The following is a 16,380-nucleotide window of genomic DNA, read 5'->3' on the forward strand; positions in this document are numbered from 1 at the left end:
TGTACTAGGTGATAAACTGGCTCTGAGGCAGGTGGAGGTGCAGTGGTGGTAGCAGGGGTAGCTGTAGAGGAAGAGGGGCCAGCACACGGTGTGGCTGTCTCACCAGGAGCTGTGATGAATGAAGGTCTGTAGCCCAAAGCTAGAAAGTTCCTACTGTGAGGGATAATCTTCTTATATTCTGCAGCAGGTGACTTCTCATCAGCATCCTCGCAAGGCACGTCAGCTCGACGGCTTAGTTGTGTAATCAGATATGGAAAGGGGAGAGTGCCTCGGACGTGGACCCTGGCCATGTAGTACCGGATGAAGCGTGGCAGGTACAAGTCTTTACCCTCAATCACACACCATATGAGGGTGATCATAGCGGCGGTAGCTCCGTCTCATGGGTACTCGGCATAACAAAGTTGCTCAGGATCTGATGCCATAGCCGAGCCTCATTATTTAAGTAAATCCGCTTGATTCCCTTAGGCATGGTGGTGTTCTGACCCATGACCCATGGAACAGTCGGGTCAAGGGCTATCCTTGCCTTGATGGCATCCCAGTCAAATTTCATGAAGCGCATGTCCTCCTCAGCCTTTTGATAACCATCTAGCTGATCAGATTTAGGCAGAAGCTTCAGAATATCCTCAATGGCCTCTTCAATGACCAGTATCTGCTTCCCTCTTAGGTTCACTGCATCTAGGGAAGTTTTGAAGTAATTGCAGTAAAACTCTCTTACCCAAGAAGCATTAACCTCAGTCAGGTTTCTCTCCAGGAAGAACCAGCCTCTTTGTTTGATATGATCAGAGGTGTATTACTGGAGTTCTTCTGGAATTTTCACAGTCCGCTCCGGGTACAGGTTCCTGGAGGTTGCAAACACCGGATACTTTAACTCGCAGTATTTGTTTGCAAACTTGATGGGATCAGTAGCAGGAAGTAGCTGGTCAGCCTTCTCCTGTGGGGTAAAGTGTTTCTCCCGCCAGGAGTCATCATGCATGATGTCCAGGATGGACATAGAGGATTCTCCTCTTTTTCGTTTGCCAGTTGTTGCCTTTCCTTTTTCTTTTCTTTGGGTGTCAGACATCCTGAAAAACAGAAATCAAGGATCTAATAAAAACAGGAAAACAAGTAGGCAAATAACAAAAGAAGCACATAATGGCAAAGGAGCAGTAGAATGATGAAAATGAGTTAAGTAAATATGCATTAAGGATTATATAGGAATTAGAAAACTGAGAAGAAAAATTCACAATCCAAAATGTAAGATCCATAGAATTCATGTTAATTAGGAAAAATTATCATCATGCCTTGGTTAGAAGGTTAAAGAGAATAGTGAAAGAAAAAAAAACAGAAGAGATGTTTTGAAAGGTAAGTAGGTTAGGAATGAAAAAGAGGTAAGGAAGTTGAAATCAGTGAGTTAGTAAAAAAAAAGTCAGAGTAAGTGGCATGATGATCATTTTTCTAAGTAACAAACATTCACAATTAGAAGCTACAGTTAACTCATATCCAAACAAGGAGATCAGGTTGATGATGATTCAGATAGATATAGAAATAGCAAAATTTGGAATCTAAACATCAAAATGCAGATTATGAACCAGGAAATCAAAAAGAATAAGATAGCTAGCCCTGGTATTCATGAATTGGTTTGGTAAAAGCAGAGTAAAGCAGAGTTCAAAGTGCCAAAACCAAGACATGAATGGAAACAAAACAGTTTACAGAAAATTGGGCAGCATTCCGACTAAAATTGGATGTTCCCGAAAAATAAACAGCAACAGAATAGTCCATATAAAATAAAACAAACTGCAATTAGGTATGAACAAGAAAGAACATTCGTAATAGCAGTATGAACAGTAAAAATAGCATATGAACAATACTAACATCTCAACAACAACATAATTGCGAAAATTATAAAGCAAGTAGCATGAACAGCGCAATTAATCAGGCCTAAATCCACTAACCACATCCTAGGCTACCTAACCACCTAGAATCCACTACAACATGCATATCTAACTAGCCTAATTATGAACATAAACAAAAAATTATGGTATTAACTATGAATTGAAAGAATGGTTGCGTTCGGCGGAACTTGGTAGGCGTATGAATGAAAGTGGGGCAGAGAGATGGCTGGGGGATGGTGGTGGGTGCGGCTGACGTGGCTGTTGAGGGTGGTTGGCGCGGCGGTGGTGGTTGTTCGTAGGCAGGGGGTTTCGGGTAGGGTAATGTGGGTAGGGTTAGGGGGGAAAGAAGGGAAGGGGGGGGGGGGGGCGTGGGTGGTGGGTGGAGGCGCGGCGGTGATGGCGGCGCGGTGGGGGTGGTGGTCGCGGAGGGGGCAGCAGTGGTGGAGGGAAGAAGATGAAAGAAGAAGAAGAAAGAAAGGGAAGGAAGAAGGGGGTGGCGTTGCGGTGGGGTCTGGGTGGTCGACGGTAGGGCGGTGGTCGGTGGTGGTGGCTGGAAGTTGGTGGTGGTTGGTTGCAGAGAAGAGAGGAAGGAGAAGGGGGTTAGGTGGGGCGCGAATGGGTAGGGTTTCGCGTGGCTGGGTGTTATCGAATTTGAATCCACGTGATCGCGTGGGGAACACGGTCGTGTGGCTGGGGTGGAATGGGGGTTGACGCGATCGCGTGAGTGATGCAATCGCATGAAATAGGTAAAAGGATGAATGACGCGGTCGTGTGAGGCATGCGACCGCGTCGCTGGAAATTGTGTTAAACGCACAATTCCAGCGTCGTTTCAACGCAACTCTCTGTCTCCTTTGGGGTGTTATGCAATCCACGCGACGCGATTGCGTTGCTCACGCTTTCGCGTGGGATGGGTGTTGTCCAAGTGACGCGATCGCGTGGGTCGTTTTGTGCGAAACGCGCAACAACCGCACGATTCCAGCCCAACTTTCTGGGTGTTGGATCCTTACGCCGATTTCCAGATCTCGCGGCCGCGTGAGTGACGCGGACGCGTGGGAAGTGTTTTGCGCAACTGACACGATCGCATGAGTGATGCGGTCGTGTCGCGTGCCCTTTCTTCTTTTTTTTTATGCAGGTATGCAATTATATAGTATGCAATGCGAGTGAATAATATTCAGGTTCAATTGAAAAGGAAATAAAAATAAATAACACGAAATAAAACTAAAAAAGAAACGACCATACCATGGTGGGTTGTCTCCCATCTAGCACTTTTAGTTAAACTCCTTAAGTTGGACATTGGATGAGCTTCCTGTTATGGCGGCTTATGTTTAAATTCATCCAGAAATCTCCACCAATGTTTGGAATGCCAATGGCTTCTGGGGTCCCAAACTAGGCATGTAAAGCTTCTGAGCAGCTTCAAACAGATTCTCAGGTTCCCGGGGTGGCGAATGTCAGAATAGATTCCAGGATCCCAAACCTTGCTTTTAAATCCGCCTCCGTCTTGATCTATATTTTTCCATCCGTGCGGTTTAGAAAGTAGATTCTCACCATGTTGACCAAACGTTTTCCGAGATCCATTCGATTGATCATGATGCCAATCCGTGCACTTCGAGTTGAAGCGTGGAACCTTATTGAACCTTGTGCACTAGCTCTGAGTACGAGTTATTTCTCTCTTACTCTTAAAGCCGCAGAGAGCTCTAAGCTGGCCATCTGTTTCAAGCAACCCATATTCAAGTGGAAAAATAAAGCTAAAGGTTAAGGATTGTACCCACTTGAAGCTTGTATTGGGTGGCAATGGCCTTGGGATAGGTGTTTCCAGTGGTTCTGTAAGTTCTACTCCCTTGTGCTCTTCTGTGAATTTCTTCACTTCATTGCAGACTTCTTCAAATGCATCCATGTCCTGATCAAAGCCTTCTATGTCTTCCTCGTCACTTAAGTCATAAATGGGAGGTTGAGAGAAATCTACCTCCACATCATCTTCGTATTCACTTGGGGAAGATTCTTCGATCTCAGAGAATTCACTTGCGGATGCAAGTTCATTACTAGGAGAACTTGACTTGAGATTATCATCATCAAGGAAACTTGCTTCTTGGATTATTCTGTCTAGTTTTTCATAAAAGACTTGCTTTGGGAGTTGTGCACTATTCTCCTTAGCATCAATTGTAACGTCCTTGACAGAATTTTCCACAATTCTGGATTCCCATGGAAGTTCAGCTTCTCCTAAGTCTTCAACCAACTCTTCTTCTTTTACAATGACAGCTTCCTCTACTTGTTCCAGTACGAAGTCATGCCCTGTTCTGTCTACTGGAATTTCTAGTATATCCTTCATACTATGCTCTTCATTAGATTGTCCACATGGGGCTGTAGGAGGTCCTTGAATGTTCGAACGTCTAGAAGATAATTGACTTACTGCTTGCTCCAGTTGGTGAAGGGTTGTTTGAAGTTGATCTACTGTTTCCTTGAGGCGAACCTCTGATTCTCGGGGTGATGGATTTGGACGTGGTACATGGGGAAGTGGTGGTGTTTGGGAGTAATTGGATTGGAATTGGGGTAAATGAGGATCATATGGTGGTGAATGGTAAAAAGGAGCTTGTGAGTGTGGTGGTTCGAGGTTACGTTGAGAGGATGGCCTATAAGCACAGAGTGGGGCTTGTTGGTAACTACAAGGTTGTCCACCATGTCTATTGGCTTGGTATGCATTGTAGAATGGTCTTTGTCCATGATATCTTGGATGGTGTTGTTGCCTAAAGGGTTGATCAGATCCTCTTGGCTCCATCCATCTTTGATTGCTCTGACCTTGATGCATGTTCCTGTTATAACTTTCACTCCTTTCAACAAAATTAGAACCAAACTCAAAGCGAGAGGGGTGAGAATTCATAGTAGCTAATGGAAATAAAAGGAGAAGATAAAGACAAATAAACAAGTAAAAGAAAAATATTTACAATAACCAGTAATAAGGCACACGATTGCAGCTCCCCGGCAACGGCGCCATTTTGACGTTAAGATTTTTGCTAGTAAAGAATTTTATAAAAATAGTCGCGTTGTATATATAGTTTCTAAACCAATAGAAATCCCTTCGTACAAACGTTTTGGTTGTCACAAGTAACAAACCCCTTATAAATTGATAACCGAAGTATTTAAACCTCGGGTCGTCTTCTCAAGGAACTGCAGGAAAGTATGTTCTTATTATTGGTTATGAAGATTGTAAATTGGGGTTTTGAAAATGAGGAATAAGTAATTTAAATGGCAAGTAAAATAAATAAATAACTGTAAAATAAACTTTTGGCAAGGTATGAGAAATTGGAAGTCCTATCCTAGTTATCCTTATCAATGATGATGAAGATTGAATCTTAATTCCACTTAGTTAGCCTTTACTTAAAGCAAAGAGAGGTGAAGTGACTAATTAGTTTGATCTTCAAATCCTAGTTAATCCTTAAGGAAAGATTGGGATTATTGAAGTTCAAATCAATTAGCAAAGATAACAATTATCAATCATGTTGAGTTTGATAACTCCTGAGTTACTGATTTCTTAACCAAGACCAAAAGGGGAAAAGTAAATCTACTTGAATAAAAAATGTCTTCAGATTGGAAGCAACAGTAACATAAATAAAAGAAAGCAAGCATAAACTGAAATACCTCAAATAACATTAATTCAAAGAATAATCTGTAACATAGAAGAATTCATAAATTAAATTGAGAAAATAAGTAATTAAAAAGGAATATTGAACCTGATAAAAAGAGATAATCCTGAAAGCAAAAGAAATCCTAATTCTAAATCCTAAAAAAGAGAGGAGAGAACCTCTCCCTCAAAACTACATCTAAATAATGAAAAGTAACTAATTGGAGACTCTCTTTGAATGTATGCATTCCCCCACTTCATAACCTCTGATTTGTGCCTTCTGGACTTGGAATTGGATCAAAAAGGGCTTCAGAAATCGCTAGGATAATTTTCTGTAATTTCTGGTGCGTGGCCTCTGTCACGCGTCCGCGTGGGTCTCGCGGTCGCGTCATCTGGAGTTTTCCTTATCACGCGGTCGCTTCAGTCATGCGTCCTCATCATATGCGTTTCGCGTCATATGCGGTCGCTTCACTGCCATTTCGCGCTGGCATGCGGCCGTGTCATCCATGCGATCACCTCACTGCCAGTTTCTCCAAAAACTCCGTTTTGTGCTTTCCTTCCATTTTTGTATGTTTCCTTTCCATCCTTTAAGTCATTCCTGCCTTAGAAGTTCTGAAACTACTCAACACACGAATCACGGCATCGAATAGAAATAAAGGATAATTAAAATAATTATTTTTACATGCATCACATAATAAGGAAGGGAAAGTAAAATCATGCAATTTTCTTGAATAAGTGAGTGAAGGATTGAATAAATCACTTAATTTGAGCACAAAATATATCATAAAATATGGGTTTATTAGCCGGCCGTGCCGGTCTATCCTCTCCAAGATCTCAAGTAGCAGCTGGTGGTTGGACGGTGGTGGTGCATAGGGTGTTGATGATGGTGGGACGGAAGATAATGGGGCATCCACAGACGGGTTGTCATTCAGGCTCTTGGGTGGCACTTGTGGCATAAACCACTTCCCATGGGGAACCAGTTCATCGGCTAAGGGAATTTTACACTTGACGTCATCCGCTTCGTGTGGAATGCTAGCCGCAGATGCTAGTTCCGTGACCAAGGCTGGGAAGGGAATGTTACCAATCGTGTGAACGTGGCCCATGGCCCGGCGGAGGAATCAAGGGATGCTAAGTGGCCTCTCAGTCAGAATGCACCATACAAGCACGGACATGTCCCCGGTGATAGAGGACTCATGAGTACTCGGCCAGACGTAGTGAGACATAATTTGTTGCCATAGACGAGCCTCATCTATTAAATCATTAGCTGAAAGCCCCTTTGGGTTAACCTTGCTTTGCTCATAAATCCAAGTGCTTTTGGGCTTAGCAATGGCCTTTAAGACGGGGTCCCAATCAAAAGTATAACCTTTGCGGGCAATTTCTGCTTTGTGGAAGGCATCCAACCCTTCTAGATTTGGTGGGATGCCCAGCACTCGGTGAAGGGCGTCTTCTGAAATAGGGACTTGCTTCTGACGCATATAGATTGAGTCAAGGGTCGGGGATTGGTAATTAGCATAAAATCCATCAACCCGAGACAAGTTAACTTCAATTAAATCTCGGTTCAAGAAGCCCCAACATCTCCTCTTCATTCAATCCTCCACATATTGTCTTAAATGGTCCGGTACAAAGAGGAGGCGTTCACGGTGGAGATTTCGCTCCATAATATTAGCATGCATCCTTTCACAATAGCGGTTGGCAAATCGCGCTGTATCCTTAGCAGGAAGCTTCTTGTCTGACTAATCAATGCAGATATCCACTTTTGATTTCTTAGAAGGCTGCCGGTTTGTGGGTGACTTTGGTGCTTGCCTTTTTGAAACCGTTTTCTTAGAAGATTTCTCCTTTCCTTTCGCAGTTGTCATACTGAAAATGAGGGAAAAGGAGAATTGTAAAGAAACCAGTCAGGATAATGAAGAATGCATTAATAAGATAAGTGTAGTGAAAAAGTAGTAAAGAATGCAGAAATAAAAGCAAAATTAAAGTAAGAAATCATTGAAACTCTTTCACAAACACGTAGTGTACATTGTATTCTTCAACAAGCAAGTTGACAAAACCAACATATAACACCATGAGAGAAAAAAAATTATATCCAATAAAGCAAGTAGCACCAATCAATCCAATGAATTTATAAAAGGAATAATGATCCAACACCAATTTCAAACATACAATAAATTGAAAACAAAAGAACTAAAACTAAGCAAGAAATAAGAAAATAAAGTGTAGCAAAAAGAAAATAAAGTGATGAGATGTAACAAAATTAAAGAAAAATAGAGAATATAATGAGGGAAGAATGAAACCTTGAAAGCAAAAAAAAAATAGTGGTAAATGGGAGTAAGAAAGAAAGAATAGGGGTAAGAAAGAAGAATAGTAAGAGAGAGAGAGAGAGAGAGAGAGAGAGAGAGAGAGAGAGAGAGAGAGAGAGAGAGAGAGAGAGAGAGAGAGAACGATGGCTGCCGATGGAGGTCCGCCGGAAAAGAAGGGAAGAATAGTGAGAAAGGAAGAAGAAGGAACAAAGAAGGAAGGAGGGAAGAAAAGAAAAGAAGCAAAAGAAAAAAGGGCGGGGAGGGGGGGAGAAACGGCGCAGACTAGGTCTGCGTGTTGGAGTTTTAAAAACGCATAGTGACGCGTAAGCGTCGTCCACCCGTACGCGTGGATCGTGAAAAATGAAGGTGACGCGCATGCATCGGTTACACGTACGCGTGGGGATGAGTTGCGCGTTTCGCACAGTACCCGCATGGGCTCGGCATAACTCTTTGTTCGAGCCATGCAGGGGCACAATGTCAGCCGCAGACAAGCACCATTTCTGGGGACGGGGCGACGCATACGCATCGGCCACGTGTACGCGTGGGCAGCATCGCGCTCCCAGCACCCCGCCAGCATGAGCCTGACACAACTTTCTGTCTAGGTCGTACTGTGGCATGGTCCCAGCACGAATTCAGCACAATTGGAAAATGGACGTTGATGCGTACGGGTGGGTCACGCGTGCGCGTGACTTGTGCCCGTGCCCTTTGCCCCCTGTCTGCACGGCCCCAGCACAACTTTCTGTTTAGCCGTGCGGACGCGTCATTCAAGCATCATTTTTGCATGATGCCTGTCCGCGATCTCACGCGTGCGCGTCAGGCATGCGCACGCGTGGTAGGTTTTTTTTTTAAATTACTCAGAACAAAAGGGAAACATGCTGATTTGAAAATTAACAAAGACACTAATGAAACAAACATAAGCAATTAAATAAAATAGAACTACAAAAAGGAAGATCATACCATGGTGGGTTACCTCCCACCTAGCACTTTTCTTTAACATCATTAAGTTGGACGATCCATAGGCTTAGCCCTCTTCCTTTGCTGGATCGTTTAAGAGGAAGATCTCCAGCTCCTTGTTGTTCTTCACTTTCGCACCATGATACAGCTTCAAACAGTGGGCATTGACTTTGAAGAAGGTAGGGCTTGAGGGGTGACTTAGGTGGACAACTCCATACGGTTCTACCTTCTCTACCACGTAGGGTCCATCCCACTTTGACCTCAGTTTGCCCGACATTAACCGCAACCTTGAGTTGTAGAGAAAGACTTGATCTCCAGCTCTAAACTCTCTTCTCTTAATGTGCTTGTCATGTACCGCCTTCACCTTTTCTTTGTAGAGCCTTGTGTTTTCATATGCTTCTAGTCGAAGGCACTCCAATTCCTCCAGTTGCAATATCCTTTCAATTCTGGCTCCTCCCAATCTTGAATTGTATTCCTTCACAGCCCAGTAAGCTTTGTGTTTCACCTCCACCGGAAGGTGACAAGCCTTTCCGTAGACTAGGCATAATGGACTCATGCCGATGGGTGTCTTGTAAGCTGTCCGATAAGCCCAAAGCGCATCTCCAAGCCTAGAGCTCCAGTCCCTTCTATGAGGTTTAACAATCTTCTCGAGTATGCGCTTGATCTCTCTATTAGACACCTCGGCTTGGCCATTTGTTTGGGATGGTAAGCCGTCGCCACCTTGTGAATGATGCCATGTTTCTTCAGCAAACCTGTCATTCTTCTGTTACAAAAATGAGAGCCTTGATCACTCACGATTGCTTGTGGTGATCCAAAGCGACAAATAATATTATTCCTAACAAAAAAAAAAAAAACAACCACGTTAGCATCATCAGTATGGGTAGGAATTGCTTCCACCCATTTAGAAACATAATCAACAGCTAACAGAATGTATAAGAAACCATTCGAGTTTGGAAATGGACCCATGAAGTCAATACCCCAAACATAAAAAATTTTACAAAACAACATGAGTTGTTGGGGCATCTCATCCCTCTTGGATATGTTTCCAAACCTCTGGCATTGGTGGCAAGAGTCACAGAAAATATTAGCATCCTTAAAAAGTGTGGGCCACCAAAATCCGTAGTCCAAAATTTTTCTTGCAGTTCTCTGAGGACCAAAGTGTCCACCACTCTCAGAAGAGTGGCATGCCTCTAAAATAGACTGGATTTTGGATTGTGGGACACATGTTCTAATTATTTGGTCAGTACCACATCTACACAAATATGGGTCATCCCATATGTAATACTTGGACTCGCTCTTGAGCTTGTCCTTTTGATACTTAGAAAAATTTGGAGGAAAGGTACGACTAACCAAATAATTAGCTATGGGTGCATACCAAGGAACCACCTCAGATATTGCTTCCAAGCTATCAAGTGAAAATACATCATTGATAGGAGTGGAGTCACTTTTAATATGTTCTAGGCGACTCAAGTGGTCCGCCACCAAATTTTGGGAACCACTCCTATCTTTGATCTCTAGATCAAACTCTTGCAATAACAATATCCAACGGATTAACCTTGGTTTAGAATCTTTCTTAGCTAGCAAGTATTTCAAAGCCGCATAGTCTGAATATACTACCACTTTGGTTCCAAGTAAATAAGCCCGAAATTTATCCAAAGTAAAAACAATAGCTAAAAGTTCCTTTTTAGTGGTAGTATAATTAGACTGGGTACCATCTAAAGTTTTAGAAGCATAAGCAACAATATACGGATCCTTACCTTCACGCTGAGCCAGTGCCTCTCCTACCGCATAGTTAGATGTGTCGCACATGATCTCGAACGGCCTACTCCTGTCAGGCCCTCTCACAATAGGAGCTTGGGTCAAGGTAATCTTCAGCTTGTCAAATACTTCTATGCAGTCTTAACTCAAGTCAAACTCTACGTCTTTCTGCAGCAGATGGGACAGGGGTAGTGCAACCTTACTGAAATCCTTGATAAAACGCCGGTAAAGACCTGCATGACCAAGAAAAGAACAGACTTTCCTCATAGAGGAGGGGTAAGGTAAATCAGAAATAACATCAACCTTTGCAGGATCAACAGATATACCAGTATTAGAAACAACATGGCCTAGAACAATACCTTGCTTTACCATAAAATGACATTTTTCAAAATTAAGTACAAGATTTGAACTAGCACATCATTCTAATACTCTAGCAAGATTATCCAAACAAAGGTCAAAGGAATCACCATAGACACTAAAGTCATCCATAAATACTTCCATACAATGATCAAAAAGATCCGAGAAGATACTCATCATGCACCTTTGAAACGTAGCCGGTGCATTACATAAACCAAAAGGTGTTTTCTTATATGCATACGTTCCAAAGGGGCATGTAAAAGTTGTTTCCTCCTGATCTTTTGGAGCAATATGGATCTGAAAATAACCAGTATAACCGTCTAGAAAGTAATAGTGTGATTTACCTGACAGGCGATCAAGCATTTGATCGATGAAAGGTAGTGGATAGTGATCCTTGCGAGTGGCCAAGTTCAAGCGCCTGTAGTCAATGCACACTCTCCAGGAATTCTGCACCCTTGTAGTCATGAGTTCCCCATTCTCATTCTTCATTATTATGACTCCGGACTTCTTTGGAATGACTTGTACTGGACTAACCCACTCACTATCTGAGATTGGATAGATAATGTCAGCTTCTAGCAGTCGTGTCACTTCCTTCTTCACAACTTCCAGAATTGTGGGGTTCAACCGCCTTTGAGGTTGATGGATAGGCTTGGCTCCATCCTCTAGAAAAATGCAGTACTCACAGACTTGAGGGCTTATACCTACTATGTCCGCCAAACTCCACCCAATAGCTTTCTTGTTCCTTCTCAGTACATTAAGCAGACGCTCCTCTTGTTGGGAAGTAAGCTCCTTTGCAATAATCACCGGGGGCTTCTGATTGTCTTCAAGATAAGCATACTTGAAGTGAGGTGGAAGGGGCTTCAACTCCATGTTCAGCTTATGGCTTGGCACTTGATCATCTGGGATTACTGGAGGTGGCATAGTATCTTCAGTATACTCAGGGGACTTCCCCACACTTGCATCTTGAACCATGGTCTTCTCATCAACTTTCTCTCGGTGAACTTCAGCCACAGTCTCATCAATAATATCACACTGGAAGATGGAGTGGTCTTCCGGTGAGTACTTCATAGCTTCATCAAGGTTGAAGCTTACTGCTCTTCCATCAATCTCAAAGGAATAGGTACCCGAGAAGGCATCCAATTTAAACCGAGAATTCTTCAAGAACGGCCTTCCAAGAAAGATAGATGATGGTCTTCCTGAGTCATTAGGGGGCATCTCAAGAATGTAAAAATCAATAGGAAAGGTCAACCCCTTAATGCTCACCAAGACGTCTTCCGCAATGCCAACCACTGAGATTATGCTCTTATCTGCCAAAACAAATTGGGCTGCCGACCTTCTCAACAGTGGAAGCATCAAAGCATCATAAACAGATAATGGCATAATACTGGCACATGCACCTAAGTCACACATGCAATCCATAAACTGTACACCACCTATAGTGTATGTAACTATACATGGACCGGGATCACCATATTTCTCCGGTATAGCACCCATCAGAGCAGAAATCAAGCTACCCAAAGGAATAGTTTCTAAATCATGAATCTTCTCCTTATTCATGCATAAATCCGTTAGAAACTTAGCATACTTAGGAACCTGGCGAATAGCATCAAAAAGTGGAATAGTTACCTCAACCTTTTTGAAGATATCCACCATCTTAGGATCTAGCTCCACTTGCTTTTTAGTCCTCCTAGCAAGGTATGGAAAAGGAATGGGAATGGCCTCTCTCAACACATTTTCTTCCTTAGATACTCCATCCCTTGGTTGAGCCACTTCTTCTTCAACTGCCTCTTGTACCTCATCCTCGTCTTCAACATCTTCTATCTCAATAACTTCTTCATCTTGAACGTCTTCTCTTGAGCTTGGCTCCTCGGGACTCCTCTCTTGTAATGTAGTGCCGGATCTCAAAGTGATGGCATTGATTCCACCCTTGGAGTTGGGTAAAGGTTGAGAGGGGAGTGCACTAGAGCTTGAAGGTTGAGTATTGGAGGTAGACGGTGGTTTCATCCAGGATATAAGAGCTTGAAGAGTGGAGGTAAGACCAGTGAGGCTAGAGGTAAGTGAAGTTTGAAGCTCTTTTTATCCTTGAAGAATATAATAGAGTGTTTCATCTTGGTTGGAGGAAGAAGAAGGGTAGGTAATTTGTGGGACTTCTGATGCCAGGGCATTTTGGCCAGTTTCACTGACCTTTTCTTTACTGTTTTTAAGGTAGTTTCATGCATTTTCTTAGGAAATAAGCTAGTCTTGGGTAGATATTCACTTACATCTTGATTCAATCATACATTGTGCACTTTACATGATTTCATGAGAATTTTGCATGAATTATATGATAAATTGGATGATGCATGATCCCATGATTAAGAGCAAGACTTTGATGCACTTTGTTTGATTGATTTCAGGCCAAAAGAAGAAGAGAAGAGCCACGTTAGTGGCTACGTTAGTTACACTAACGTGGGCACTAACGTGGAAGGAAGGAAAGCCACAACGTTAGTGAGAAAAGTTAGTGGCATTAACTTTGAAGAAAGGAAATGGAGCCAACGTTAGTGACACTTAACATTATCACTAACGTTGGACCAAGCACATAAGTGGCCACGTTAGTTGCCACGTTAACTTAGTTAACGTGGCCTCTAACGTTAAGAAGTAAAGGGGAAGCCAACGTTAGTGACATTCAACTTTATCACTAACGTTGGCCAAGTCACAATAAGCCACGTTAACTCCCACGTTAACCTAGTTAACATGGAAGCTAACGTGAAGAAACAAGGTGGTCGACAACATTAGTGACACCAAACATTGTCACTAACATTGGAAGGAACCCACACAAGCCCCAATAAGCCACGTTAACTCCCACGTTAACCTAGTTAACGTGGTAGTTAACGTGGCACCTGACAGCCTGACCATGCCTTCTTCAAACACGCATAACTTGAGCCACAAAGCTCCAAATGAAGTAATTCCAGTGGCATTGGAAAGTAGGATTCCAGATATTTCCAAGCATATATGGCACTATATGGTTGACACTAAATTTGAGGGAGAAAACCTGCCCCGAAAGTGCATTGATGAACATGGTATCAACCTGTATTAAGGCCAACTGACCTCTTCACCTTCCAAGAAGTATAACTCGAGTTGTAGAGCTCCAAATGATGCGCTTCCAAAGGCATTGGAAAGTAGACACCCAGGGATTTCCAACAATATATAATAGTATGGGGTGGACACTAAGTTTGAGCTTCAGAAACTGGCAATAATGAAGCCCTGATCGCTAGCGTTATTGGCACTCAAGTTTTCCATTTACGCTAGCAACTATGCCAGCAACCATGTTCACTTCAAAGGGGGCATAACTTGAGCTACAGAGGTCCAATTGAGGTGATTCCAGTTGCGTTAGAAATCTGACATTCAGAGCTTTCTAACGATATATAATACTCTATAGTGGGCATGAAATTGGAGTACAAACAAGAGGCATCTTTTAAGTCCCAAAAATACCAACTGGGCAGCAAGCGCAACGTTAGCCACAATAACTTTAGGACTAATGCCACACTTGTAACGTTAGTGTGGCTAACTTTAGCACTAACTTTAGCACCTGGACCTCAACTTAACTCACTTCTCTCTCAAGTCCACTTCAAAGCTCAAGCAAGCAAGCCCACAATTGTCAACCAATCAAGACCACAAGAAGCATCTAGAATAGGAATTTTCATTTAATTGTAATTTTCTTTTAATTTCATTTTGTAATTTAGGAGAGCCTATATAAAGGCCTTAGTTTTTACATTCAAGTAAGCTGGACAATCTTGAATTGCGGGGGGGGGGGGGGGATTCTGGAAAGGGGGATTGAAGAGGGGTCTTCGGACTCCCTTCCCTCACACACTTTTCCTTTTCTTTCTTTGTACATTTCATTTATGAATTTTGAAGTTTTATTTCCAGTTTTAATCTTCATCTTTACTTTGCTGCACTTTCTTTCTTTTCTATTTTTGTAGAGCAATGATCAACTAACTCTTTACATTGGGTTAGAGAGCTCTATTGTGATTCAATGGATCAATTGTAGTTCTTATTCTTCTTCTTCTTTCTTTCCTCTTGATTTTACTAGAGAGCTTTCAATCTTCATCCAATTGGATAGTTATCTTGGAAAAGAAACTATTCATACTTGGATCTCTTCTGAACCTTGAAAGTGGAATGAAGAGATCATGCTAGAAATGCTTTCTCATGCTGGACCAAATTGGGTGTGGATGGATATGTGACTATAATCCTTCCAACACTTGATTTGGGAAATGCATGTGGTATAATCAGTGACCATACTTCATCTCTTCTAATGAGCAATTGACCAAGGAATTGGCTATTGATCAAGATTTGAGAGATTGAATTACAAGAAATTGTAATTCAATCACTTAAGATTGCCAAGGAGATCAATGAGTGCATTGATTGAGGAAGAGATGAGAATGAGCATGATCCGGAGGATTGCAATATCTCTTGATCCCAATGTTCATTTTATTTTTAGTTCTTACATTTACTTTTCTTGTCATTTTACTTTTCTGCACTTTATTACTTTCTTTACTTTTCTGTCAATTTACATTTCCTTGTTACTTATCACTCCATTATGATTCGTCTAACTAGGATAATCAATTAACCATTGATTGCTTAATCCGTTAATCTCTGTGGGATTCGACCTCACTCTATTGTGAGTTTTACTTGACGACAATTCGGTACACTTGCCGAAGGGAGATTTGTTGAGAGACAAGTTCTCCGTGCATCAACTTGTGGTTGGTTGAATTGAGGTGCTTGGACTTGCCTTTGGTGAGGTGGTTGGTATCTTTGGCCTTGGCTTTGTTGTTGGTACGGAGGGTTCTGTTGATACCGATTTTATTGGTAGTTATTATTCCACCTTTGATTTCCACCATTGTCTGTGCCTCCTTGGTTGTGGTTATCTCTCCATCCTTGGTTGGGGTTGTCTTGCCAACCTTGATTGTAATTAATTGTAGTTACCGCCTTGCTGATAGTACCCTTGATTCAGACGGTTGTAATAAGCATTGGTGGCCGCCAAGGTGTTGTCCTCTTGGAGTTGTGGACATTCATCAGTGTAGTTCGAGTAGCAAGCGCAGATTCCACATACTCTCTGAGGGATTAACTGTTGACAGTGTTGTTGTGGAGGAGGTGGAGGTTGTTGTTGATTGAGTTGTAGTTGCTTGAGTATATTAATCATCTCTCCTAATGTCTTGGTGAGAGCAGCGGTCTCACTACTGGAAGAAACTTCCGCAATGGCCTTGGCATGATTTTTCCTTTGCCTTGCATGTTGGGTAGACTCAGCTAGATCGGTGATCAGTTGCCATGCTTCTGTCATCGTCTTGTACTTTGTCAGAGAGCCATTACTCGCAGCATCCAAGAGGGTCTTGTCTCGAGGCTTTATGCCTTGGCAGAAGTAGCTAATTAACACCAACTAGTCAATCATGTGATAGGGACACGAGTCAAGGAGATTCCTAAAGCATTCCCAATACTCATAGAGAGTCTCTAATTCACCTTGAATGATGCAGGAAATTTCCTTCTTCAATCT

At 42.3% G+C, this 16,380-nt stretch overlaps 1 protein-coding gene across 1 annotated transcript; it reads right to left on the reverse strand.

The window, feature by feature from the left end:
- Nucleotides 1–7,073: 7,073 nt before the first annotated feature.
- On the reverse strand, nucleotides 7,074–15,730 carry LOC148545579 (uncharacterized). The gene is made up of 12 exons (XM_088499069.1): nucleotides 15,622–15,730; nucleotides 12,480–12,733; nucleotides 11,978–12,401; nucleotides 11,745–11,854; nucleotides 11,252–11,690; nucleotides 11,095–11,150; nucleotides 10,730–10,799; nucleotides 10,496–10,636; nucleotides 9,986–9,990; nucleotides 8,957–9,501; nucleotides 7,302–7,344; nucleotides 7,074–7,220 (listed from the first exon to the last, which is right to left on the reverse strand). The coding sequence occupies exons 1-12, from the start codon at nucleotides 15,728–15,730 to the stop codon at nucleotides 7,074–7,076; spliced, it is 2,343 nt and encodes a 780-aa protein (XP_088355195.1).
- Nucleotides 15,731–16,380: the final 650 nt, after the last annotated feature.

The sequence above is a fragment of the Arachis ipaensis genome, chromosome B9 (genome assembly GCF_059453495.1).
Source record: "Arachis ipaensis isolate K30076 ecotype BB chromosome B9, ASM5945349v1, whole genome shotgun sequence".
Taxonomy (NCBI): Eukaryota; Viridiplantae; Streptophyta; class Magnoliopsida; order Fabales; family Fabaceae; genus Arachis; species Arachis ipaensis.